This window comes from Microcaecilia unicolor, chromosome 2 (genome assembly GCF_901765095.1).
Source record: "Microcaecilia unicolor chromosome 2, aMicUni1.1, whole genome shotgun sequence".
NCBI classification, from domain to species: domain Eukaryota; kingdom Metazoa; phylum Chordata; class Amphibia; order Gymnophiona; family Siphonopidae; genus Microcaecilia; species Microcaecilia unicolor.
Window position 1 is genome coordinate 121,783,818 of NC_044032.1, and position 26,304 is coordinate 121,810,121.

Genomic DNA, 26,304 nt, shown 5'->3' on the forward strand with positions numbered 1-26,304 from the left:
CTTTTACTATTTTTTTATAAGCAATGGAAACCTTAGTAGCAGGGGCGTAGCCAGACAGCAGAGTTGGGTGGGCCTAGACAAGAAGTGGGTGGGCACCATTGGAGCCGACTGTGGGTGCTGTGGGTGCTTGAGCACCCCCAATATTGAGAAATCTTGTATGTGTCCAGGGAGGGGTTATTTCCATTGGGCTTAGCACCCCCAATTAATTTTGAAAAGTTGGCTCCGATGGTGGGCACAAGTGTTCTCCCCCCCCTCCCCCACCAACTTAAAAAAATATCTCAGCTGACAGGAAACACTGCTCTCTACCTTGGCAGCCTGCTGCAGGCATGGGCTAAAAACTGAGCATGCGCAGTTGCCAGTATCGGCAGCTTAGGAAGCTCAGACTTCTGAAGTGGAGAGCAATGTTTTCAGCACCATCAGGAGGAAGTCTTCAGCTGGTGGAGCTTGGGATCCCCACCAGCTACCACTAAATGTGTGCTGCTGTGGGTGGGCCTGAGCCCTAAGTGGGTGGGCCCCAGCCCACCCAGGCCCCACTGTGGCTACGCCACTGCTTAGTAGTCCCATAGCTATCAACCTTACAGTTATGACACTTGATATTATCATTTTTCATCTCCACCAAGGCCATTGATTACTATGGGGTCCTTTTATAAAGGCACAATAGTGTTTTTAATGTGTGCTAAAAATAAGCATGCAATATATTCCTAATAGTGTCTCTAGCATTTAGCATGCGTTAATCATTAGTGCGTGCTAAAAATGCTAGCATGTCTTTGTAAAAGACCCCCTATATCTTTAAAAAACTGGAAAATTGGTCAAAGTCATCTTTCATCTTATTTACTGGCATATCCTACTCTGTTGAATATGTTAATACTATCTGTAAAACAGGGGCCCACTCATTTTTGGCTCAGTCACACCCAGCAACGCACCCTTGTGTCTGATGGGGATCCCTATGCTCCTCCAGCTGAAGTTCTCACCCAGGGCCTTACCAGCATCTCTTCCTCTTGCTTTCACTCTTCCCCGTCCTGCAATCCAGCATCTCTCTCTCCCCTCCCTTCCCACCAACAATCTAGCATTTCCTGAACAGTCTGATTGGATTTATTGACTTAATATACTGCTACATACTATTTGTGCCTAAGCGATTTACAATAAAAAACAATAATTGTATACATCATACATCATGAAAGAATATAGACTACTACAAATACATGTTCCCCCCCCCCCCCCAAAAAAAAAAAATAGATATATCGGAACAGTCTTGATTGGATTTTATTGACTTGATATATTGCCACAATATGGATAGGGGATGGGGGTCTTAGTGGTTATATATGACATATTCTATCATGTTAGTTTTTAAGCGATTTAAGCGGGCAGAAGCCTCTCCTGCCTGTTTAATCAACTTACTGCCGCCTAAGTGGAGATATTCAACAGCATTTAACTGGATAGAGCCATGGGATTTCCTCACAGACCGCTCAACAAAAAAGTGGTCAGCTCAGGGGCGGCACTGGGAGTGGTACTGGGGAGGAGCCAAGAGTTATGCTCAAAAACTGTCCTAACTTCACCCGCTTAACTATGTGGGTCCCGGCACTGAATATCAGCTGGACCTGCATAACTATTATTGGCCCTGAAAGCCCCCCCCCCCTTAATAACCTTCCTAGCCTCGCAAAGAGCTCACATCCCTCCTATCCCCTACCCCCAGCTGGTGATACCTAAAGCCCCTCCCCCAGAATGAGCCCCCCCCCCCCCTCCCATCCCCTCACGGGTCTACCTGAGTCCCTGGTGGTCTGTGGGGATCTTTGGGGACAGGAGCAAAGCCCCCTCACTCCTGCCCTTCCGGCGGACCTCTACAAATGGCTGCCATGACATCTCATGGTAGCTCATAGTACTACTGTGAGCTTCCGTAAGAGGTCACAGCAGCCATTTGTAAAGGACCATGACAAGGGAAAGGAGTGAGGGGGCCTCACTGCTGCCCCCAATGATCCCTATAGACCACCAGGACTTCAGTTAAGCTCGGGGGTGCCTACCTACATCTCAGGGGGGTTTTGGGTGAGGGGGCCTTGCTCCAGGGGGAGGGGAGGAGCTATAGTTATCATGGGCTGGAGAGAGGGGGGAGGATTGAGGGGGGCTCTTTGTGGAGCCGGGAAGAGGATCTGGGATTTTAAAAAATGCTGACCGTCGCCAGCTGAATATCAGCTGACGATGTACATTAGTGTTTTTTTTATTATGCCTTCCCTCTGATATAGGTCTACCTATGCAAACAACAGAAAGTTGAATCAGAGAGAAGGCTCTAGGCCCACCATGAGCAGTGTGTGACAGTGGCGTAGCCAAGGGTGGGCTTGGGTGGGCCCAGGCCCACCCACTTTGGACTCAGGCCCACCCAGTAGCAGCACATTTATGATGTGTTTGGCAGGGATTGCCAAGCCCCACTAGCTGAAAAATCCCAAAAACTGTCCCCTCCTGCATACCTTGTAAATAGCAGATCTTCGCCTGCATTGAGCAGTGACTGATGCATACTGCTCACACCGGCCCCATAGCCTCGCTCTGATGTATTCTTGCCTAGTCGGAAACAGGAGTTGCATCAGCAGTGTGTATTAGTTGCTGCCCGTTGCCGGTGAAAATCTGCTATTTAAAAGGTATGCGGGAGAGGGAGGATATTTGAGAGAGCATATGGCATGCAGGTGAGAAAAGGAGAGACCACATCATCTGTGGGATGAGGCGGGGTTCTTCTGCCCACCCATCTTGGGCCCAGGCCCACCCAAAATTGGGTGTCTGGCTACACCCCTGGTGTGTGAGAATCGGCTTGCTGCCTGCAACCTCCAAAAGTGAAGTTTAAAAACTTACACTGGGGCAGGGGGTGAAAGGCTAATGTGCAAGCACCAGGAAAGGGAGTCTGGGGTGATAGTATGAGAATCTCAAAGGGGTAAAAAATGTGACAAGGTAGTGACAGCCAAGGCCAGTAGAATGCTAGGCTGCACAGAGAGGAGCATTACTAACAGAAGAGAGGCTGTGATAATGCCCCTGTACAAGTTATTGGTAAGACTATATTTGGAGTACTATGTTCAGATTTGGAGATCATGTCTTGACAAGGACATAAAGACTCAAAGCAGTTCAGAGGAAAGGAACAAAAATGGTGTGGATTGTGCACTGGAAGATGTATAACAAGAGACTTGACTTTAGTATGTATACCCTGGAGGGGAGGAGGGGAGATACAGACATTTAAATTTTGAATGACAGTAAGGAATAAATGAACCTTTTCAAGAAATGGGAGGCCATAGATCTAGAGGACATAAAATAAAGCTGCAAGGAGAGGAAACAGAAAAGCAACATCAGGAAATACATTTTCACAGAGAGGGAGGTGGGTGCTTGGAATACTCTTCCATGGGAGGTAGTAGGGACAAAACAGTGATAAAGTCAAAGACATGTGGAGACATATACAGAAGATCCTTAGAGTATAGATTGTTTCCACTTCAAACAAGCAAACAACCAACCGCAAAAGTGGAGAAACTGGATCCGCTACGAGGGGAATACAGGGACAAAGGAGTAGTGTGATCAACAGGACACTTCCAAGTACGACCAAGGAGACGAGAGATGGAGGGAATATCCTTTAATAGTTAATAAAATACAGTGAATAAGACTCAACATGGCACTGTGTTTTTGGCGAACAACACCTGCCTCAGGAGTCTATAGGTTAAAATAAAACTCAAAAATATAAGTACATAGAATCATATAAAGTAGGATAATATAAATAATAAATGTCAAAACATAAACTTGTGTAAAATAAAGTCATATATATCATATAGATATATAAAAAGGAAGAACAAAGCATAAAAAAACAGTAATAAAACAAACAACAATCAATGGCAAAATCAACAGAGAACACACACAGTCATCCAATGATAAATATGACTGTCAAATGGTGCTAACCTGTATATGGAGATCATTTGTACATGAAGTAAAAGTGAGCAAACCAAATTAAGCCTAGAGTAATTAAACATGCAATAAAATTATATAAGGAAAGAGTGGTCTGCTGGTATAGGGAGAAAAGTATGGTAGGCCCATAATTAGGACGTCTTTCAGCAATAATGGAACGGGAAAAAACATCCAAGGCAACGACCTTCTCATATGTTTTTGAACAGAAAATCTCAATATTTTTCCTGTTCGAAAATGGCTGTGAGATAGACTTTTGTTTGGGTGTTATGAGCAAGACTCCCAATTCTGACTTGGGCAGTCTTTTGAAAATGCTCTTCCATATTGCTTATTTTATGCTATCTGTAAACAGGCACACTTCTCTTCTAACCTAAACTATGGGCTCAGCTATGGCTACTATCCATCACCTGGGTGTGCATCATAGCCCACCTATACCCTGCTGCTGGTATGCCTCCACTATATCTACAGCCTACCCTGCCTTGTCTAGCTGCCACCAGACAGGAAGAGGCAGGCATATGTATCATTCTGCATATGTATCATTCTGACTACTCCTGACATTTTTTTGTACCCCGCGCTTTCCCACTCATGGCAGGCTCATGCAGCTTAGGTACTTATTTGTACCTGGGGCAATGGAGGGTTAAGTGACTTGCCCAGAGTCACAAGGAGCTGCCTGTGCCTGCAGTGGGAATTGAACCCAGTTCCCAGGACCAAGTCCACCACTCTAACCACTAGGCCACTCCTCCACTCCATTGCTACTGAAATGGGGATCACCCGGTCCCCTTCTAAAGTTGTTCTGGAAGGTAACTGGGGGCTAACAGAGGCATTAGCCTCTTAAACCCCACACTCTTCACCACTTGCAGGAACTGCTCATTCAGGGCAATCATTTTCCCAAAACACTATACCACCAACATTAATGTTATCTGCCACATGCCCAAGGACAGTAATATCAGACACCACTTATCTCCTCTGGCGACTTCTTTAGACGAGTGTCAGGGCTAGTCACCTCTGCCCTGGGTGGAGGCTGGGGCTCAGCTCAAAAAATGGATTTTCTCTTTTCTACAGCTTTCCTGCTATTGAGTCTCCAGCCCAGCTCAAAGGAGTGTTGCATCTGAAAATAGTGCAGGGATGATACTCTTTGAAAGAAGATCCATTATCTTTCCTCTGCTAATGGCTATCCCCCAGGACATAGATGCTGCATTATGCAGAACCTCAAGCACTTTAAAATGCATCTACACCTCGATGTTTTCTACAAATGTTTCTCTCTGCTTCCTTGGTGTTTGCTTCTGCTGCGCTGGTACTGGGCTGAGGGCAAAGCAGTGGCATCCTTAACATTCTCCATCACCTGCTCTGTGATAACTATGGACATCAGCCTAGAAATAGTTAATAAGTAAAATATAAATCTAAGGCTCCTTCCTAAGCAGACATGAACACTTAAGAGGTGCATTCTGTGTTGCTATATATGTAACTGGGTTCAGACTCCGAATGTAACTTGCCTTGAGATACAACTGAAAGAGGCATGAACCAAAACCAGACAATAAAAAAAAAAAATCAAATTCTGGGGAAGCATTTATGTAAAAATGTGTGCATAGCCACATCAAGGGAATTCAAAAGCTGGACTGCTCATTCTGGAATTACCTAAAGAAAAAAAAGAAATCATGACTAACTGGTTAAATTTCATGGTAAGTTGTTGCTGTTAATGTTTAAAATTCATCCTGCAGATGGTACACTCTCACCATCTATGACTGGCTGCAGATTAAGGCGTACTGCCCATGAGTAAGGAAAGAGTATTTTTTTGTGTAATTTCCCTATTTATTTATGTATGTGTGTCTATGTGTGTGTGTTGAAACAGAGAGCAAGGGGGACATATTCTGGGGAACTTGACTAACCACTGGGAAAGATGCCCGAAAGGTTGCAGTACACACAAGCATGGAGAGATAATGGAAATTATTTATTAAAAAAACCCTTAAAGCAAGACATAGGCAGGTTTCAATAAACATACACAATAAACATTACACATTAGAGTATTAAGTAAATTGCACAAAGTTTAATCAAAAAATAACCACTGTATATCATCATCCTGTTCAAAAAGGCCTGCATATATAAATGTTAAATGAACGTATCGCGTTCAAGATATGCACGATTGTTCATAAAATTATTACGGAGAAGCCCCGTCATACATGCTTGACCTCGTGGACCTTGCCACCCAGAAATGCTAAAAGATCTTCCCACACCTTTCTTAATCTACATTTCCCCAATTGAAAAGGATTAAAATACAGACTGACACATGCGTCCAGCTTTTCCCACATGAGCACACAGTTCTGGAATGCACCACCAACTCACTTGAAAACGATTAACGTAATAACTAACTTCGCAAATCATTGAAAACCTATTTCTTCAACAAAGTCTACCACGAGAATCCATAACTAATCCACAATACATCACTACATCCTCTCATATTCTGATTGTCTTATCTCCACAATTGCTGATTAGATCAACTTGTTAGCCTGGATACCTTTGTAACACCAAGTGAATCTGTTGTACCCTGAAATGGTGATGCCATAACAGGTCTTGTAAGCCACATTGAGCCTGCAAATAGGTGGGAAAATGTGGGATACAAGTGCAATAAATAATAATAATAATAAAATGTGTTTTTAAATTTTTCTTTAAAATTTTTCTTTTTTAACATTTCAGATTATACAATCATATCACCAATGAAGGCAACTGAAGAAACTAGGGAAAACATATATAAACATAAAAAATCAGGAAGATGTATTCAAACAATGAGTCCACAATGAAGGTTGTCGTGGCTACCATCGTACCCGACACCCAACTTACCCTCTTACCGGCAGTGGTCTGGGCGCCAGACTGGTTCCCTGGCGTGATGGACCGACGGTGTTGCAGATCCTGCATCCCGGAGTGTTCCATCGGTCTGGTGAGCTGCTTCTGGCACTGGCACCCCCTAGGTGCACACATGTGCAGGGGGCCTTCTTTTAAAGATCCTGCAGAGGATGAGATACCCGTTGATGACCTCATCTGCTGGGGTCCTTATAAGGAACCTTAGAACTCTTCACCTCAGGCTTTGCAACAGGTCTCCAGGAGCTGTGTCTCATCTTGCCTTGCTTTATGTGTTTTCAAGTTCCAGTCTTGGCTGCCATGTCTCCAAGTTCCAGGCTTGCCTGCTATGTCGTCTAGTTCCAGCATTGTCTGCTCCAGTCCTGCCTTGTACTGTTTGGCCTCGGCTGGATCCAGTTCCCACTTTGCCCTGCCTGTCTGGATCCAGTTCTTCCCTTGTTTGCCTTGTCCTGTCTTACCTTGTCTGGATCCAGTTCTTGACCTGCTTGCCTTGTTTTGCCTTGCCTCATCTTCAAGTCCTGCCTAGTCCTGCCTACCTTGTCTCCAGTTCAAGCTCTGCCTGCTTTGCCCATCTCCAGACCAAGCCTGCCTTGCCTAGTACTGTTGCCTAGCCTGAGTAACTCACCTACAGCTAGCTGGTTCATGGTTAGGGCCCAAGGGCTCACTTCCGCTGAGTCCATGACAGATTGCAAAGTCCACGAGCCCAACAGTCCTCCTTATTGGGAAGCAAGGGTGCCATGGATCTTCTTCTAGGAGGGAGGCTTCCCCAGAGTAAGACTGTTTGCTTTTATGCATCCAAGATTCAGGCCTTGGCCAAGAATCTTCCTAAGGAATCTCTTCCAGTTCCGATGTTATGTACTATGCCCAAATGGGTATGTGTTCCAGAAGGACCTATGGTTTCAAGAACAATTCATGGAAGTCTGTTAGTCTTGTTCCTACGCTTCTGAAAAGGTTTTTTTCATCAGTTTCCTGAGACACTCTACCCTGGACCGAGGGGAGGAGGCCTTTGAGGAGAGGGTACTGTCATGTCTACTGCCGTGCCCCATGCCTGACTTGCTCTCTTACGGTGGTGGTTGGCCCCATGGCTTCTGGGAGCTGGACTGGTTCCCCGGTGTGGTGGACCTCGGTGCTGCGGCTCCCACACACTGGAGCGTTTCTTCAGTCTGGCCAAAGGTAAGGCCAAACGAATTCAGAGCAGAGCTCCTGCATGGGCATCCACTCACGACACCATCTTGACCTCTCTTAAAATTTCTTCAACTGTTGCATTCTGCTACATTCTGCTACTCAACCTTAAAGGTCCACGTAATTTGTTCCAGAGAACAGGACCTGCCACCAAAATGGCTGTGGCCCTGGTTTCAGCCTACCATATCTGTACCAGCTTATCAATAGACAGCTGCATATCTGTCTCAGATCTTAAGCAAGATAGTACAAAACCAATATCTAAGACAAATTCCAGAGAATTCCTGCATAAACAGCTGGATGAATAAGTGTCAAAATTTTGTACAAAATGCAAAATTCCACTGGTAACCAATGTAATTGTTCAGTATTGGTCCAATGTGATCAAATCTGCCTCCCTCCCCCCCCCCCCCAAAAAAAAAATTTTGCTACAGCATTCTGGATCACTTGTATTGTACAATGAGAAGATGCAATTCCCAAGTAAAGAACATTATAGTAATCTACATCATACATTGCACTACTACCCTGAAATCATAATCTAACAGCATCAATTTAAGTCTACTCACATACACATTGATATAAAGATGATTTAAAGGATACAGGCTTGAGACAGAGAAACAAATGCCCATGAATTCAGTTCTGGAAATGGAAAGGTATTCAGGAGAAGGAAAAGGCACATTTAAAGTAATATATCACAATTAATAAGAATCATAATGCTGAATGTAAAGGAGTCAGGTTCTCCTCACTGTTACATGCTAGAAAAATCATAATTGGGCTAGTGAAAAATCGGGCTGTGGACACCTAGCTAACATACTAAAGTACTGTCTTAAAAACTACATATTTACTGCATATTTCTGATTTAGAGAAAGTTTTACACAGCTAGTACAGAAAAATACATATTTGGCCCCTTCTTATCAGTCTGTGAAACACTACATAGCACCATGAGAAGGAAAAAAAAATCTCTCTCTTTCTCATCCCCATCCTGCACCTGTTGTAAACAGGGGACTTTCTCTCTTGTAGAGCCCCAGGGAATGCTAGGGAAAAGGCAGATCATGAATGCCAGCTCTGAAGTCACAAGACCTTGGCACCAGTATCTGCACACAAGATTTTTTTAGGAACACCTCCAAGCAAGCTCCTGCCTGTTAGCTTATTAGATCTATTTACTTATCTTCTAATTGCTCTGTGACTGTCCTCCGATAAATAGTAGCAGTGCTAGATCATTGTGATTCCTGATTTATCACCGGATAGCAGATAATAAAAAGCTAAGTATATAATTGTATCTATTCTGGAGTGTCTGAGTGGGTTTGTTTGCTCCTTGCAACGTCAAGCAAAGAACTGTGAGCTGTGGCCCCAGTCTAATGCATTCACAAAAAGAAAGCTGCTGTTTAAGAAGGCAAATAGTCTAGGTGCAGGAATTATACTAATTCAAGAAACTCATATTAGAAAAAGAAGTGCGCATCCACTGAACATCAAAAATAGCTTCATGTGTTTTGGACCTCTAATCCCTGGGGGAGAAGAAATTGGAGAATAGAGATTGTGGTGGTAGGAAACCTACACTTAGGAAATATGAAGACTCATAAAAGATAAAGGGGCTGATATTCAGACTACAGGAGGGAGCCCACCTAAATCAATGCCGGGCCATTTCTCGTGACCAACACTCCAGAACCTCAGACCAGCTGAGAGGTCTGATACTCAAAGGGGAAAAAAATAACCTGGGAAATGACTTGGGAAACTGCCTTGGGAAAAGGTGAATAATTTTGATGGAATCACAGTAGATTGAGGAGGGATCAGCCCCTAGAACAGCTGCTGATCAGAAAGGCATGCTAGAAAAAAACCTGTGACTTTCTTACACAGCCCCCAGGGGCAGAGAGGACCAGGACATAGTGGAGAGACTAAATTAATTATTTCTTCTGTCTTTACTGAGGAAGATGTAAGAGATGTACAAGTGCCACAAATGGTATAAAAGGGTGATGATACAGAGGAACTGAAACAAATCTTGGTGAATCTGGAAGGTGTAAAATTCAAATCAATAAGTTAAAGAGCAGTAAATCACCTGGACTGGATGGCATACATCCCAGGGTACTCAAAGGGCTCAGACACTAGACCCCTTGCCACAACCCCCCCCCCCCCCCCAAGACTTATTCAGAGATGATCCCTGGTAGTCGAGTGGGATGGGGCAGGGAGATGGGCATGGGCATTCCCCTTTAACTCATGCCCTGTTTGGTTCTGGATTCAAAATGATAGCACTGACCCTAGTGACAGTCTCATGGTGAAAAAAAATGCAACAACAAATGTCAGCCTGAAGATGGACAAAGCCATGGGACTGGATGGGATCCATCCCAGGATAATGAGGGAGCTCAGAGAGGTTCTAGCAGGTCTTCTTAAAGATTTGTTTAATAAATCTTTGGAGATGGGAGACGTTCCATGGGATTGCAGAAGAGCAGATGTGATCTCTCTTCACAAAAGTGGTAACAGAGAAGAAGTAGGAAACTACAGGCCAGTAAACATTTATTTTTTATTTGTTACTTATATCCCACATTTTCCCACACATGCAGGCGCAATGTGGCTTACAGAGAATTACATAAGAGTACAAACTTAACAGCTTAGGCAAGCATAAAGAATCACTTCAATTACTGGAAAAGTAATGGAAGCACTGCTGAAAGAAAGGATAGTGAATTTCCAGGAATCCAATTGGCTATAAGATCTGAGGCAACATGGTTTTTTTTTTTAATTTACCAAATTTTTTAATATATAATCTCAAACACATTGAGACATTGAAATACACATTAAATTTACATAAATCAGTAATAAAAAAAAGGAAAATAGAACAAATATCAACTTCGTCCACCAGAAAAGAAATACGATTCCAAGATTTAGAAAACCTAACAAAAAGAAAAAGAAAACTTACATCTGCCACCTCTTAGGTCAACCTCCAGCCTGCTATTCAGGGAGGACATACAACATTCACTTCCATTCTTGCATCAAGAAAATCAATAAGCTGTTTAGAGTCCATGAATTGGTATTGTTTACCCTCTAGCACTATATTACATATACAAGGAAAACGCAATACAAAATTTGCTCCCACGGCCTCGACTCTGGGGTGCAGGGCTAAAAAGGCCTTGCGCCTCACCTGTGTCTGCCTAGAGAGATCAGGAAAAACTCTGACTTTTGAACCCATAAACAGTTTATCTAAGTGTCTTAAGGAAAGTCTTAAAACAGCATTCCGGTCTGGCTCCAAGACAAAGGTGACCACCATAGTTGTCCTCTGGGTAATAAGTTCCAGTGAGTTTTCCAGGAAAGAAGTAAGGTTCATAACTTCTCCCACTACCGGTAAGGGGGGCTCTCCATCCCTCCCCTTAAGGCTCCAGATGTATTGAGCACGTGTGATAGGAGGTAATGATTCCTTATCCATCCCCAGAATCTCACTCATATATTTTTTCACCATATCCACAGAAGAAATTAGTGGAGACTTGGGGAAATTGAGGAACCTTAGATTAAGTCTTCTAACCTGGTTTTCCAGGTATTCCAAGCGTTTGTGAAGGAAATTATTATCTTTAACTAAGGCTGCTTCCAAAGTCCCCATTTCTTGTATCTTGGAATCCATATTTCCTATTTTAGAGGACTGTTGTGCAAACTCCTGTGCTTGAATCAGAACGACTTGGGAAATAACTTTAATATCATCAGCATTTTCATGAATCATAGCCTGCATGGAGGAATGAGTGCTGTAGACCATGTCCCACAGTGACTCTAATGTCACAACGGCAGGTTTAGTTATACCACTTGCTAATGGAGGAGAGCGAGGTAAGATCTCCCGACGGGATAACTTGGAAACAATATCTTGGGGTAATACCTTTAAGGCCTGTGAGGCCATTGAAAATTGTTCCTGAGTCCCGTTCAGATTCGCAGAAGACCTCCCCCTCAAGCAGTGCTGGTTGCACTACTCCGGTGTCCGTAGCTGCTTGGGCTGCTGCGAAAAACTCGCTCCCCAGCTGGCGTGGTGCCATGCATTCCACAGGGCTCAGAGAAGCCCGTCTACGCTCTCTATCGACGTCAATGTTTCGAGAGTTGCAGAAGGAGATGAAGCACTTAGAGGTCCCGGTTGTTTCGTCTGAAACTGTAAAGTTGTTTGCTTCATCGCTGGAAGGGTTCCAGGAGTTGAGGGGAAATCCTTCACTTTTCCCCTCCGCTTTCCCATCGCGTTTGAAGGGTCCGAGGACGCGAATGGATCAAAAAACTCAGAACCTCCTCAGGAGCAAACCCGGGTGCGTCTGGTCACAGTGCCATCTTGGAAAGTCAACATGGTTTTACCAAAGATAAATCATGCCAAATGAATCTGATTGATTTCTTTGCCTGGCTGGCCAGAGAACTGGATTGAGGACATGCGCTACATGCAAACTACTTGGATTTCAGCAAAATCTTTGACCCAGTTCCTCATAGGAGGTTCTTGAATAAACTTGATGAGCTGAAGTTAGGACCCAGAGTAGTGAACTAGATTAGAAACTAGTTGACAGAGGATGGTGGTTTACAAAATTCACTAGGAGGAAAGACAAGTGAGTGGTGGAATGTCTCAAGGATCAGTGTGGGGGCCGATTCTATTCAATACAGTACAGTCTCGATTATCCAACCTCCGCTTATCCAAACATCTAGAATATCCAAAAAAACCCCTGGTGACATCATCACATTGCCATTAAGAAGCGCGTGGCTTCTCTTCCTGTTTTCTGGCTTCAGACACTGAAAGGAAGCCATCTTTGAGCCGAGACTGTGTTTCTCTGTAAGGGAACCTTGCAGTGTAGCTGATATTCTTTCATGCACCTCCCCACTTTTGCAGTGAGGGAACTGTTTTTTTTATTTGAGACCATGCTTTCATGCATTAAATTTTTTTTTCTTGAGACCATGGTTCTATGCAAGGGAACCATAATTTTTGGACCTAGGACCCCATTTGTGTGGAAAGGGAACCACTGAAAAACTTTTAAGCCGAGACATCGCTTTTATAACAGAATAGCATGGAAAACAGGAGATGGGACCGGACGAGGTCAAAAAGTTGAAGCCAAATTGGTTTGTCTGTTTCCCCTCCCCTGCTCAGCCATTGTTCTGTGTACACACAAAACAAAGCAAGCAAACCTATGAGTTGGTGGTATTTTTATTTAATCTCACTTATATTTTCAAACATGCCAGCGTGTGCAACATATGAACATACACAGAGGAAGTATAATAATGGAATAACTTTTCACTAGGTAGAGTAGTAATTTGCTATAAATCACAATCTGTGTGTCATTTGGAGGGGCTGGACACCCTAGCACTTGTTATATTTGTGCAGAGATTTTTTTTCTCTTGGTAAAGAGCCACCAAAACAGACATCGTGTTATGAGAATCAGGTGCTCAACATTCAGAGTTTCTAGCTGTTATTTATTTACTTATTTATGACATGCTGCTTATAATGATTATGCTGATTATGATTATTATGCTTATGAATATGCTGCTATGCTGATGCTGATTACGATTATGCTGTAGATGCTGATTATGAATTATGCTGCTTATGATTACAATAAATATCAATATTCATATCAACCTTAATATTCATATCAACCTTATTAATATTCATATTGACCATATTAATATTGGGCTGGAAAACTTTTTGCCATCTGGCAACACTGGTTAGAAGAATGGTCTAATGTTTGGAAGTTAAAATTTAATGTGAAGAAGTGAAGAGTGATGTACCTGAGAAGTAGAAATCCTAGGGAGCTATATGTGCTAGGAGGTGAGGCTGATATGCATAGAAAGGGAGGGGGACCTTGGGGTGATAGCATCTGAGGATCTCAAGGTGACAAAACAGTGTGACAAGATGATAGCCATAGCCAGAAGGATGCTAGACTGCATAGAGAGAGGCACAATCAACAGAAGAAAGGAGGTGTTGATGCCCCTGTACAAGTCATTGGTGAGACCCCACTTGGAGTATTGTGTTCAGTTTTGGAAGCCACATCTTGCTAAGAATAGTATGGGATTTGAGCCAAAAGATGTATGAGAAGAAATTGGAAAACTCGAATATGTATACCCTAGAGCAGTGGCTCTCAACCTTTTTTCAGTCAGGACACACATGATGGGATGATGCTCACATCCGTGACACACTGCAAATATGACCCTCATGGTGGACCTTTGCTCTGATACAGTATATCAGTTCTTATATATTAAATGTAAACATGCTCTGTATCCACAAAAACCCTATCTCCTAATCCCTGCTCCCCCCAAACAAAATGTGCAGATCATAAACAGCATATTTTCTTCATGGAAGTTACCATAATTTTTTTTATTCTGATTCTCGTGTTATCTCAGTAATAGCTAAATAAATTTCTTCACTACCAGACAATTGTGAAATAATACAAAATCCTAACGTAACATACATGTAGCAAATCTATCATAGAACAGTAGCACTGATTCCTATGATTTAAACAAGAACCCTACTAAAGAATAGGCAGCACTACAAATATCACACCAATACACCTACTACTGGTAAAACAGAACAAGTGGGACTGCTATAAAGTTCTACACAGAAACTACTTGACAACAGAATACCACACCTCCGCCACACACCAGGATAGATCATAAGGAATGCCAAGCCAAATGCAAAGCGGAGATAAGGAGGGCAAAAAAGGACTTTGAGAAGAAATTAGCGTTGGAAGCAAAAATACATAGTAAAAAATTTTTTAGATACATTAAAAGCAGGAAACCGGCCAAAGAGTCGGTTGGGCCGCTGGACGAAAATGGTGTTAAAGGGGCGATCAAGGAGGACAAAGCCGTAGCGGAGAAATTAAATGAATTCTTTGCTTCGGTCTTCACCGAGGAGGATTTGGGGGGGACACCGGTGCCGGAAAGAATATTTGAAGCGGGGGAGTCGGAGAAACTAAACGAATTCTCTGTAACCTTGGAGGATGTAATGGGTCAGTTCAGCAAGCTGAAGAGTAGTAAATCACCGGGACCTGATGGTATTCATCCCAGAGTATTAATAGAACTAAAAAATGAACTTGCGGAGCTACTGTTAGAAATATGCAATCTGTCCCTAAAATCGAGTGTAGTACCGGAAGACTGGAGGGTAGCCAATGTTACTCCGATTTTTAAGAAGGGTTCCAGAGGAGATCCGGGAAATTATAGACCGGTGAGTCTGACGTCGGTGCCGGGCAAGATGGTGGAGGCTATTATTAAGAATAAAATTGCAGAGCATATACAAAAACATGGACTGATGAGACAAAGTCAGCACGGATTTAGTGAAGGGAAGTCTTGCCTCACCAATCTAATGCATTTTTTTGAGGGGGTAAGCAAACATGTGGACAATGGGGAGCCGGTTGATATTGTATATCTGGATTTTCAGAAGGCGTTTGACAAAGTGCCGCACGAAAGACTCCTGAAGAAATTGCAGAGTCATGGAATCGGAGGTAGGGTATTATTATGGATTAAGAACTGGTAGAAAGATAGGAAGCAGAGAGTAGGATTGCGTGGCCAGTATTCTCAGTGGAGGAGGGTAGTTAGTGGGGTCCCGCAGGGGTCTGTGCTGGGTCCGTTGCTTTTTAATGTATTTATAAATGACCTAGAGATGGGAATAACTAGTGAGGTAATTAAATTCGCCGATGACACAAAATTATTCAGGGTCGTCAAGTCGCAGGAGGAATGTGAACGATTACAGGAGGACCTTGCGAGACTGGGAGAATGGGCGTGCAAGTGGCAGATGAAGTTCAATGTTGACAAGTGCAAAGTGATGCATGTGGGTAAGAGGAACCCGAATTATAGCTACGTCTTGCAAGGTTCCACGTTAGGAGTTACGGATCAAGAAAGGGATCTGGGTGTCGTCGTCGATGATACGCTGAAACCTTCTGCTCAGTGTGCTGCTGCGGCTAGGAAAGCGAATAGAATGTTGGGTGTTATTAGGAAGGGTATGGAGTCCAGGTGTGCGGATGTTATAATGCCGTTGTATCGCTCCATGGTGCGACCGCACCTGGAGTATTGTGTTCAGTACTGGTCTCCGTATCTCAAAAAAGATATAGTAGAATTGGAAAAGGTACAGCGAAGGGCGACGAAAATGATAGTGGGGATGGGACGACTTTCCTACGAAGAGAGGCTGAGAAGGCTAGGGCTTTTCAGCTTGGAGAAGAGACGGCTGAGGGGAGATATGATAGAAGTGTATAAAATAATGAGTGGAATGGATCGGGTGGATGTGAAGCGACTGTTCACGCTATCCAAAAATACTAGGACTAGAGGGCATGAGTTGAAGCTACAGTGTGGTAAATTTAAAACGAATCGGAGAAAATTTTTCTTCACCCAACGTGTAATTAGACTCTGGAATTCGTTGCCGGAGAACATGGTACGGGCGGTTAGCTTGACGGAGTTTAAAAAGGGGTTAGATAGATTCCTAAAGGACAAGTCCATAGACCGCTATTAAATGGACTTGGAAAAATTCCGCATTTTTAGGTATAACTTGTCTGGAATGTTTTTACGTTTGGGGAGCGTGCCAGGTGCCCTTGACCTGGATTGGCCACTGTCGGTGACAGGATGCTGGGCTAGATGGACCTTTGGTCTTTCCCAGTATGGCACTACTTATGTACTTATGTACAGAACAAGGGATCACAAATTAGAAACAAGGACAAAAATTGAATTATATTAGTATTAGTCGTAGTAGACAGCTCCCAAGAGGGCTTTGTCCGCACCCCAGGCTCCTACCTAATTATAGGCTCCTTCCCTGGGTCCAGCTGGTCCATAGCCCTCATTGCTGCTACTCCTAAGCCCCAATAGACAGCCAGGCTTCAGAATATTCTACATGTGCTCTTTATTTATTCAGTCCCACCAAAAAGAAATTAACAGGATGCTTCCCTTCTTTTACAAACATAAGTTCAAACTGACACTAATCCCCCCTTCCCCCCCCCCCCCCCCCCCCCCCCCCCCCCCCCACTAAAAATAAAACTAGAATCTTCATTCATTTGGTTAACACCATTGTTTTCCTTCCCTAATGACAGAACTAGGGCCTGTGCCCCTCCTTTGCTACTTTTCTATGGCTTTTCACCCTCTCACTTTACATAAGCCATCCAAGCACTTTCCACCCTAATTAAATAAGTTTTCCTCTTCCTCTAATTTCCTTTGGGGTTTCTGTGCTCAGGAAATTCTGTTGCCCCCCAGCACAAAAGGGTTTCTTTAAGGGGAGTGTCTTATCTTTCCTCTTTTATTGGTGTTTACGGTTTACCAGAATTATCTTGTGCACTATCCTTTGTTTTGCTCTTGCTGAATCAAGTTAGGCTTGAACCCACAATCCCAACCTTATAAGCCAGGGCCTTATCCATTAGAGAACTAGACTTTCTCTCAAAATGCCTCTCTCTAGGGCCAAACCCATCTCTGCAAAGGAGGTTGTTTTAACTCAAGCCTTCCTTCTCTGTGTGCAAGCTGCCTCTTAAGGCTTACTTTCTGTCTGGTAAGACTAACCCCTTTCTTCCAGTACATTCTTGCCTTGCAATATCTATCAGGAGACTGACCCCTGGTCATCTCTCCCCTCTTCAAAGTGAATCTAGGACCCTTTATCCCAAAGCTTTCTTCCTCTACTGGCAGGCAGTTGTAGACCTCTGCATTACTCAAAGGAATGTTCTTCCCTCACACAAATAACACTCCTCTCTTCCCAGTGAAATCAGCTTCAGGTTTCCCAGGGCTTCCTTTTCTGCCCTGTGCAATTAAGTAGCTTCCCCAATGCCAGCCAGGCCATGGCTTCTCTGTCCTTGCTTGGAGCCCTCCCTTAATATGCAGGCTGTTCTGAGTGTAAAAGGTAGCAACCCCATCCTCCTTTCCACAGCTGGATAGAGTTACTAATGAATTATCCTGCTTTCCTCCATATGGAAAGACTATCAGCTCCATCCTCTCTCTGCAGCTTGGAAGGGTTGCTAAGGAGATACTTTGGCTTCCTGCACAGGAAGTGTTTGTGCCTACAACTCCCAGAAAGCTTGGCTTGCACCCAGCCAGTCTAGTCCTCTGTCTAGGTCTTGCTCTCTCCTGCCTCCTCCCACCCAGGGCTCCTGCTAATCTGGAAATAGTTTCCCTGGGAACATGACAGTGAGGTTTCTGAGTAAGTTTTAGTACTAGTATGTTTTCTTTTTCCAGAAAGTCATTAGTCCATGGCAAGTTTTTCTGCCTGCTCAGCCTTCTTTCCTGTGTCTCCATGGACCTTAACTGGCATAGCCAGTCACAACATATGATGGCACTTGTATATGGAAGCAGTGAAAATCAGCAGTCATACACAGAAATTGACGAGTGATACCACTCTTTTTTTTGAAACATGGCTGGTTATTTTATTTCTCTGATTTCTTTTGTGAAATGGCTGCATCTTTATATGAGTTTATAAAGGATTCCATGTTCAGCAGAGCCAGAACTGGATATCCCAATTCCTACCTAGACATCCTATGCATAATGAAGCTTTATATCTCACATAAAGGGAATGGAACTCCTCCCATATGAGGAAAGGCTAAAGAAGTTAGGGCTCTTCAGCTTGGAAAAGAGACTGTTGAGGGGAGATATGATTGAGGTCTACAAAATCATGAATGATGTAGAATGGGTAAAAGTGGATCGATTTTTCACCCTTTCAAAACTTACAAGGACCAGGGGACACTCAATGAAGTTACATGGAAATACTTTTAAAACAAATAGGAGGAAATACTTTTTCACTCAACGTATAGTTAATCTCTGGAACTCGTTGCCAGAGGATGTGGTAACAGCAGTTGGCATATCTGGGTTTAAAAAAGGTTTGGACAAGTTCCTGGAGGAAAAGTCCGTAGTCTGCTACTGAGATATACATGGGGGAAGCCACTGCTTGCCCCGGGATTGGTAGAATGGAATATTGCTACTATTTGGATTTCTGCCAGGTACCTGTGACCTGGATTGTCCACTGTTGGAAGCAGAATACTGGGCTATATAGACCGTTGGTCTGACTCAGTATAGCTATTCTTATGTAGTCCAAGCAGACCCTGACTGACACATAGGGTAGGGTGGCAACACTGGATTTCCCAAGGAAAGGTTTCAATTTCCAGACCGTCCAAGGTAAACGTCTTCTGTGGAAAGTTGTTAACTAAACTTTTATTACTGTTACCAACACACAGAACATTTTAAGTAAAACAGTCTGATTGTTTTTACCTGTTTCCAGGTGTAGTACCTTTCTGCTTTGATAATCATATCTACAATGAGGGTGTGGTTGCTCCTTGAAGCCACAGCCAGAGCTGTTTTTCCTTGCTGAAATCAGAAGTAATAAAACTTTGTTAGGTATAATCTTACCTGACTGTTGTAGTCTTACTTTTCATGCATTTAGTAACATGATAACATAGTAAGTGACAATACAGAAAGAGCTATCCAGTTATCTTATCCACACTGCTAAGAATGCATCCCAGCTGTCAGCCACAGAGCATGACCACCTGGAAAATCTCGCCTTATCCAGGACATCCTTTTGGCTTATTCATTTGTACTGAATCACTTAGTAGGGGTGTGCACAAGGCAAAAAGATTTGGTTCGTTTTTCGGTGCGTTTGGCCGTTTTGTCTGATTTTGAGACATTTTTCCCTTCTTTTTTCAGTTTCACATATTTGTTTAAAAAAATATATTGTTATTGCACATTAGAACTTTTAATAATTGCAGATAAAATGAGCATTAATTTGTAGATTAATTCAGATTAAGTTGATTTTGAATGCACTAAGGGGCCCTTTTACTAAAGTGTGTAAGATTTTGCAGTTACCACAGCTTAACATGGAAAATTAACGTGCGGTAGCTGCAAATCTAAGCTGGCAACTATTAGGAGAGAGTTCAGTGTGGCAAAGAGATACCGAGTGTTTGAGCCAAGAGAGTTTGTCAACTGGATGTGAAAAAGCAGACTGGAAGGAGATCAGCAAGAATTTAAAATGTATGAAGTCAGCATGGGCACGGGATTTCAGCCAAAGGTATTCGGCAGATCAGGCACAGAAATGTAGGAAGCAGATTCGAGAGGTCACACAAGGCTTGGGTTTGGTACATCTTACAGAAAAGGGAATGGGAGGAGCGAGACTATCCAGAGCAGAGGAGAGAATAGTATTATAAGAAGAGACAGCCTTATTGACAGACTTGGATAACATAGTGTTTGACAAGAGGTTTGAAACACTAGAGGACAGTGTAGAAGAGTCAATAGCCTGAAGATTCCTAAATGTATTGGTGGAGATTGGACAGGACTGGGGTGTTTAAGTGTGAAAGTTATTAGATGATGGTCAGAGAGGGGAAGAGCTGAGGCACAGAAACTGAAGAGTGAGCAGTTGGAGAAGATGATAAGATCAAGACAGTGGTCATTCTGGTGAGCAGGGGTAGTGGAGCCCAGTTGCAGATGAAAGAGGATGTTAAAGCAAGAAACTGAGAAGCTGAAGAGTCAGAGGGATTAATAGTATGAATGTTAAAATCCCCAAGAATGAGGGAAGGAGATCAAGGTTCAAGAAAGAAGGAAAGCCAGGAGTCAAAAGTCAGTGAGAAAGGAAGGCACTTATCAGGGGGTCAATAAATGATAGCTACTCAGAGAGTTAGTGGAATGAATAGACGGCTAGAATGGAAGCAGCGAGACTGAGATGGAAGGAGAGGATGAAATGTACAAGAAGGTGAGAGTAGTAGCCCAACACCACCTCAGTGGCCAACCGGGCAAAGAGTATGGGAGAAAAGATAATCTCTATGACACAGGACCACAGTTGAAGCAGAGTCTTTAGGGCAAAGCCAAGTCTCAGTTAGGACAAGCAAATGGAGAGTATGAGAGATAAAGAGATCATGGATGTAGGAAAGTTTGTTGCAGGCAGAGCGAGCATTCCACAGAGTACATGAGAAAGGCAGAGAAGGGGAAAGGAGAGGAACAGAAATTAGATTGGCGACATCACTTGGTAACCATGCAGCACAGAATAAAGCCAAATTCACACCACTGCCTCCAAGGATAAAACCACCTAAGAATAGATGGTTCACAGTAGGCTCAGGCAGACTTCGCTATGTGCATCAGAGGCATCCGCCCTCACAAGTGTTGCCCCTACAGAATTCTTTTGCTCCATTACAGCATGGTGATGATCCTGAAAATAGAACTGAGGCAGAAGAGAAAGAAATGAAGTTGGAACAAAAGGATATGAAGGTACCCAAAGAGAAAAGACAACCCCAAATCACAAATGTTGAAGCACATACCAGGAAATGTACATGGAAAGTGATGGCCACAAATGCTCGCAGTCTAAGCAATAAAGTTCATGACCTTCAAGCCCTGATGTTGGAGGCAGACTTAGACATTGTTGCAATCATGGAGACGTGGCTAAATGGTTCCCATGAATGGGATGCAAACATACCAGGCTATAATCTGTTTAGGAAGGATAGAGAGGGTCGTAAGGGTGGAGGAGTAGCTCTATATGTGAGAAATGATATCACAGCGACTGAAATGACAGGGACCTGGGGAAAGGAAGAAGCGATATGGATCACCTTAAAAAGAGAGGCTAGAACCTCTATACACGTGGGTGTTGTCTACAGACCTCCAAAACAATTGGAGGAATTAGATAAAGACCTGATCGCAGATATTCAAAAGTTGGGAAACAAGAGAGAGGTGCTGTTGCTGGGAGATTTCAATCTGCCGGATGTAGATTGGAAGGTTCCATCTGCGGAATCGGAAAGAAGTAGAGAGATCGTGGATGCTTTACAAAGCGGTTTGCTCAGACAAATGGTGATGGAACCCACGAGGGAGGGAGCGACACTGGATCTGGTGCTCACAAATGGGGATAGCGTGTCAAATATCCGAGTGGGTGCCCACCTGGGCAGCAGTGACCATCAAACGGTTTGGTTTGATATTACAGCTAAAGTGGAGAGCGGCCACTCAAAACTCAAAGTTCTGGATTTCAAGCGTGCTGACTTTATTAAAATGGGGGAATACCTGAGGAAGGAGATGATGGGCTGGGAGGAAATATGAGAAGTGGAAGGACAGTGGTCCAGGCTGAAAGAAGCTATAAATAGGGCCACGAACCTTTAAGTAAGGAAAGTAAATAAAAGCAAGAGAAAAAGGAAACCGATATGGTTCTCCAAGCAAGTGGCTGAGAAAATAAAGGCTAAAGAGTTGGCGTTCCAGAAATACACAAAAACTCAAGAAAAGGAACACGAGGAGGAATACAGGATGAAACTGAAAGAAGCCAAGAGAGAGATACGTCTGGCGAAAGCGCAAGCAGAAGAACAAATGGCTAGAAATGTAAGGAGGGGTGACAAAAATTTCTTCAGGTATATAAGTGAAAGGAGAATGGCTAAAAAGAGAATTGTGAGACTAAAAGATATTGCGAACCGCTATGTGGATAATGATGAAGAAAAAGCAAATTTGCTAAATAAATACTTTTGTTCTGTTTTCACAGAAGAAAATCCTGGAGAAGGACCGCGATGGACTGCAAAAAGTACAAATGAGATTGAAGTGGATAGAGCACCGTTCACGGAAGAGAGTGTGTATGAACAGCTTGAAAAGCTAAAGGTGGACAAAGCCATGGGACCGGATGGGATCCACCCCAGGATATTGAGGGAGCTCAGAGAGGTTCTGGCGGGTCCTCTTAAAGATTTAATATATACTTGCAGATGGGAGAGGTTCCGAGGGATTGGAGAACGGCGAAGGTGGTCCCTCTTCACAAGAGTGGTGATAGGGAAGAAGCTGGAAACTACAGGCCGGTAAGCCTCACTTCGATTATTGGAAAAGTAATGGAAGCGATGCTGAAGGAAAGGATAGTGAATTTCCTGGAAGCCAATAAGTTGCAAGATCCAAGACAACATGGTTTTACCAAAGGGAAATCGTGCCAAATGAATCTCATTGAGTTCTTTGATTGGGTGACAGGAGAATTGAATCAGGGACGAGCTATGGACGTAATCTACTTAGATTTCAGCAAAGCTTTTGACACTGTTCCCCACAGGAGGCTCTTAAATAAACTGGATGGGCTGAAGATAGGACCCGAAGTGGTGAACTGGATTAGGAACTGGTTGACGGACAGAAGCCAGAGGGTGGTGGTGAATGGAATTCCCTCGGAGGAGGGAAAGATGAGTAGTGGTGAGCCTCAAGGATCGGTGCTGGGACCGATTCTGTTCAATATATTTGTGAGTGACATTGCCGAAGGGTTAGAAGGTAAAGTTTGCCTATTTGCGGATGATACTAAGATCTGTAACAGAGTGGACACCCAGGAGGGAGTGGAAAACATGAAAAAGGATCTGAGGAAGCTAGAAGAATGGTCTAAGGTTTGGCAATTAAAATTCAATGCGAAGAAATGCAAAGTGAATGCACTTAGGGAATAGAAATCCTCGCGAGACCTATGTGTTAGGCGGGGAGAATCTGATAGGTACGGACGGGGAGAGGGATCTTGGGGTGATAGTATCTGAGGATCTGAAGGCGATAAAACAGTGTGACAAGGCGGTGGCCGTCGCTAGAAGGTTGTTTGGCTGTATAGAGAGAGGTGTGACCAGCAGAAGAAAGGAGGTGTTGATGCCCCTGTATAAGTCGTTGGTGAGGCCCCACCTAGAGTATTGTGTTCAGTTTTGGAGGCCGTACCTTGCGAAGGATGTAAAAAGAATTGAAGCGGTGCAAAGAAAAGCTACGAGAATGGTAAGGGATTTGCGTTACAAGACGTATGAGCAGAGACTTGATGACCTGAACATGTATATTCTGGAAGAAAGGAGAAACAGGGGTGATATGAAACAGACGTTCAAATATTTGAAAAGTATTAATCCGCAAACGAACCTTTTCCAGAGGTGCGAAGGCGGTAGAACGAGAGGACATAAATTGAGACTGAAGAGGGGCAGACTCAAGAAAAATCTCAGGAAGTATTTTTTCACGGAGAGAGTAGTGAATGCTTGGAATGCCCTCCCGTGGGAGGTCGTGGAAATGAAAACAATAACAGAATTCAAACACGCGTGGGATAAACATAAAGGAATCCTGTTCAGAAGGAATGGATCCTAAGGAGCTTAGCCGAGATTGGGTGGCAGAGCCGGTGGCGGGGATAGTGCTGGGCAGACTTACACGGTCTGTGCCCTGAAAAGGACAGGTACAAATCAAGGTAAGGTATACACAAAAAGTAGCACATATGAGTTTATCTTGTAGGGCAGACTGGATGGACCATACAGGTCTTTTTCTGCCGTCATTTACTATGTTACTATGTTTATGAATAGCTAATGTGGAGGACCAGGATTATAAGTACATAAATACATAAGTATTGCCATATTGGGACAGACTGAAGGTCTATCAAGCTCAGCATCCTGTTTCTAACAGTGGCCAAACCAGGTCACAAGTGCCTGGCAAGATCCCAAAAAAGTACAATACATTTTATGCTGCTTATCCTAGAAATAAGCAGTGAATTTTCCCCGTCCATTTTAATAATGGTCTATGAACTTTTCAAAATTATTGGGGATGCTAAACTTACTGGAAATAACCCCTCCCTGTACATATACATGGAATTTTCTTAATATTAGGGGGTGCTCAAGCACCCATAGCACCTACAGAGCTGGCTCCTATGATCGGGGGTCAATTCAGCCTGCAGCTGTTAGTGGCTCAGATGCTACAATAGCGGCCAGACAGGATTTTATTAAATTATTCTTTTACTGAAGTCACACAAAACAAGATAATGGGATTAAATGACCATACGATACATAAAACCAAGCAGAAAAATCATCCACAACCAGGCAACTTCCAAAATATTCTGTCCCCCCCCAGAACAGTTACACCCAACTCCCACCCTACATCCCCCCCCCACTCCAAGAATTTACCAACAAACAAATAACAGTAACCCATCCCAATCTGAGTCTCCACGTGGTTCCTTCATGGTGACCCAAACCTTAACAGCTGACAAAAACACTCTCAGGCCCCCACACCCCCCCAAGAATGATATTCCACTAGTTTACAAATTCAATAAGGAACTACGGGCACAATGTGGTAATGCAATCGGCCAGACAATACTTTAAACAGAAGCATTATATAAATGTACCTCTATCACTATAAAGAGACTTGCCTTATCAACAATGGTTAGATCACAGCCTGCCTTCAGTAATTTTTCCACCAGATCTATGTTTCGAAGCTCAGCTGCCAGATGCAGAGCTGTCTCCTGTCTCTGCAAGCAAAAGAGAAAAATCCTGTGGCTGTCCTTTAGTCATACAACAAATGATCAAAGGCCAAATGGATATACAGAAAAGGCCCTAGGGACAAATTACATTACATTACAGGACACTTGTACCCCACACATGCCTCATGAGCTTAGTGTGGCTTGAATGTCAAAGAATCTGGGCATTCCCAGGAATAATTACATCACTAAAAATCATGACATCATTAAAACAAGCATTTTAGATATGATTACCAGAAATAATGCACAATTATTAAAACAAGAGTATTCTAAATAAAAAGGATTTTAGCATCTTCCAAAATTTGGCATAGTTAACCTGACCCCTAATGTTGCAGGAAAGATTGTTCCAGTGGGTTGCAGCCTGATATGCAAAGGTACTATCGTAATAACTCATATTTAATTCTCTTTGGATTAGGTAAGTGAAGCAACAAAAAATCTCTAGAATCGAAATTGGAACGTCTAGCAGAGAGATGAATAAGAGAAACCATATGATAGGGGGCCAATCCATATTATATATATACATATTTGAAGATTGAGGACGCTAAGGCCATATTTCAATGAGGATTTATTTAGAACAGTTGTGCAAGCAATTGTAAAGGTAAAGGGTAAAGGGTCATGGACTTGATATACTGCCTTTCTGTGGTACAACCAAAGCAATTTACATATTCTATGCAGGTACTTTCTCTGTCCCTTGTAACTCACAATCTAGTTTTGGGGTTTTTTTTTTTTACCTGGGCAATGGAGGGTTATGTGACTTAGCCAGGGTCACAAGGCACTTGTTTTATGCTCTTTAGATTATTGTAATGCATTGTATGTGGGATTTCCTCATATTGTTAAGGAAACTTCAGGTAGCCCAGAATAATTTAGCATGGTTTCTTAGTAAGAGTAATAATGAAAAAAATAAAATACATTTTTTGACTAGCTTTCGAAGACAATATCTTCTTCTTTGGGTCAGAAATGAGCAAAAGATGACAAATATCAGAACATATGTGAACAAAAAAAGCATTCCAATAGTCCCGGGGGGGGGGGGGGGGGGGGTTGTGGTGGGTGAGAAATATCGAGATAGGTGGATGGTGATTAGAGAATGACAAAATAGTTATCATTTTATGGTCTATAATGTACTAGGAAACCCAGGGGGAGATGCTCAAAGCAAACCAGATTTGCAATGTTTCATTTAGACCAGTTTTAGCCAGTTTAGTGTGCATGTTATTGTACGCCTAATGCACAAAACACTGGCACTG

General features: G+C 43.1%; 1 protein-coding gene across 1 annotated transcript in view; it reads right to left on the reverse strand.

Annotated features, from left to right (window-relative positions):
• Positions 1-26,304, reverse strand: part of ANKDD1B (ankyrin repeat and death domain containing 1B) — a 137,885-nt gene that overhangs the window by 19,009 nt on the left and 92,572 nt on the right. Inside the window, 2 exon segments of the mRNA XM_030193265.1 lie at positions 19,102-19,197; positions 24,956-25,054. Of these exon segments, the coding sequence (XP_030049125.1) occupies positions 19,102-19,197; positions 24,956-25,054 (195 nt within the window).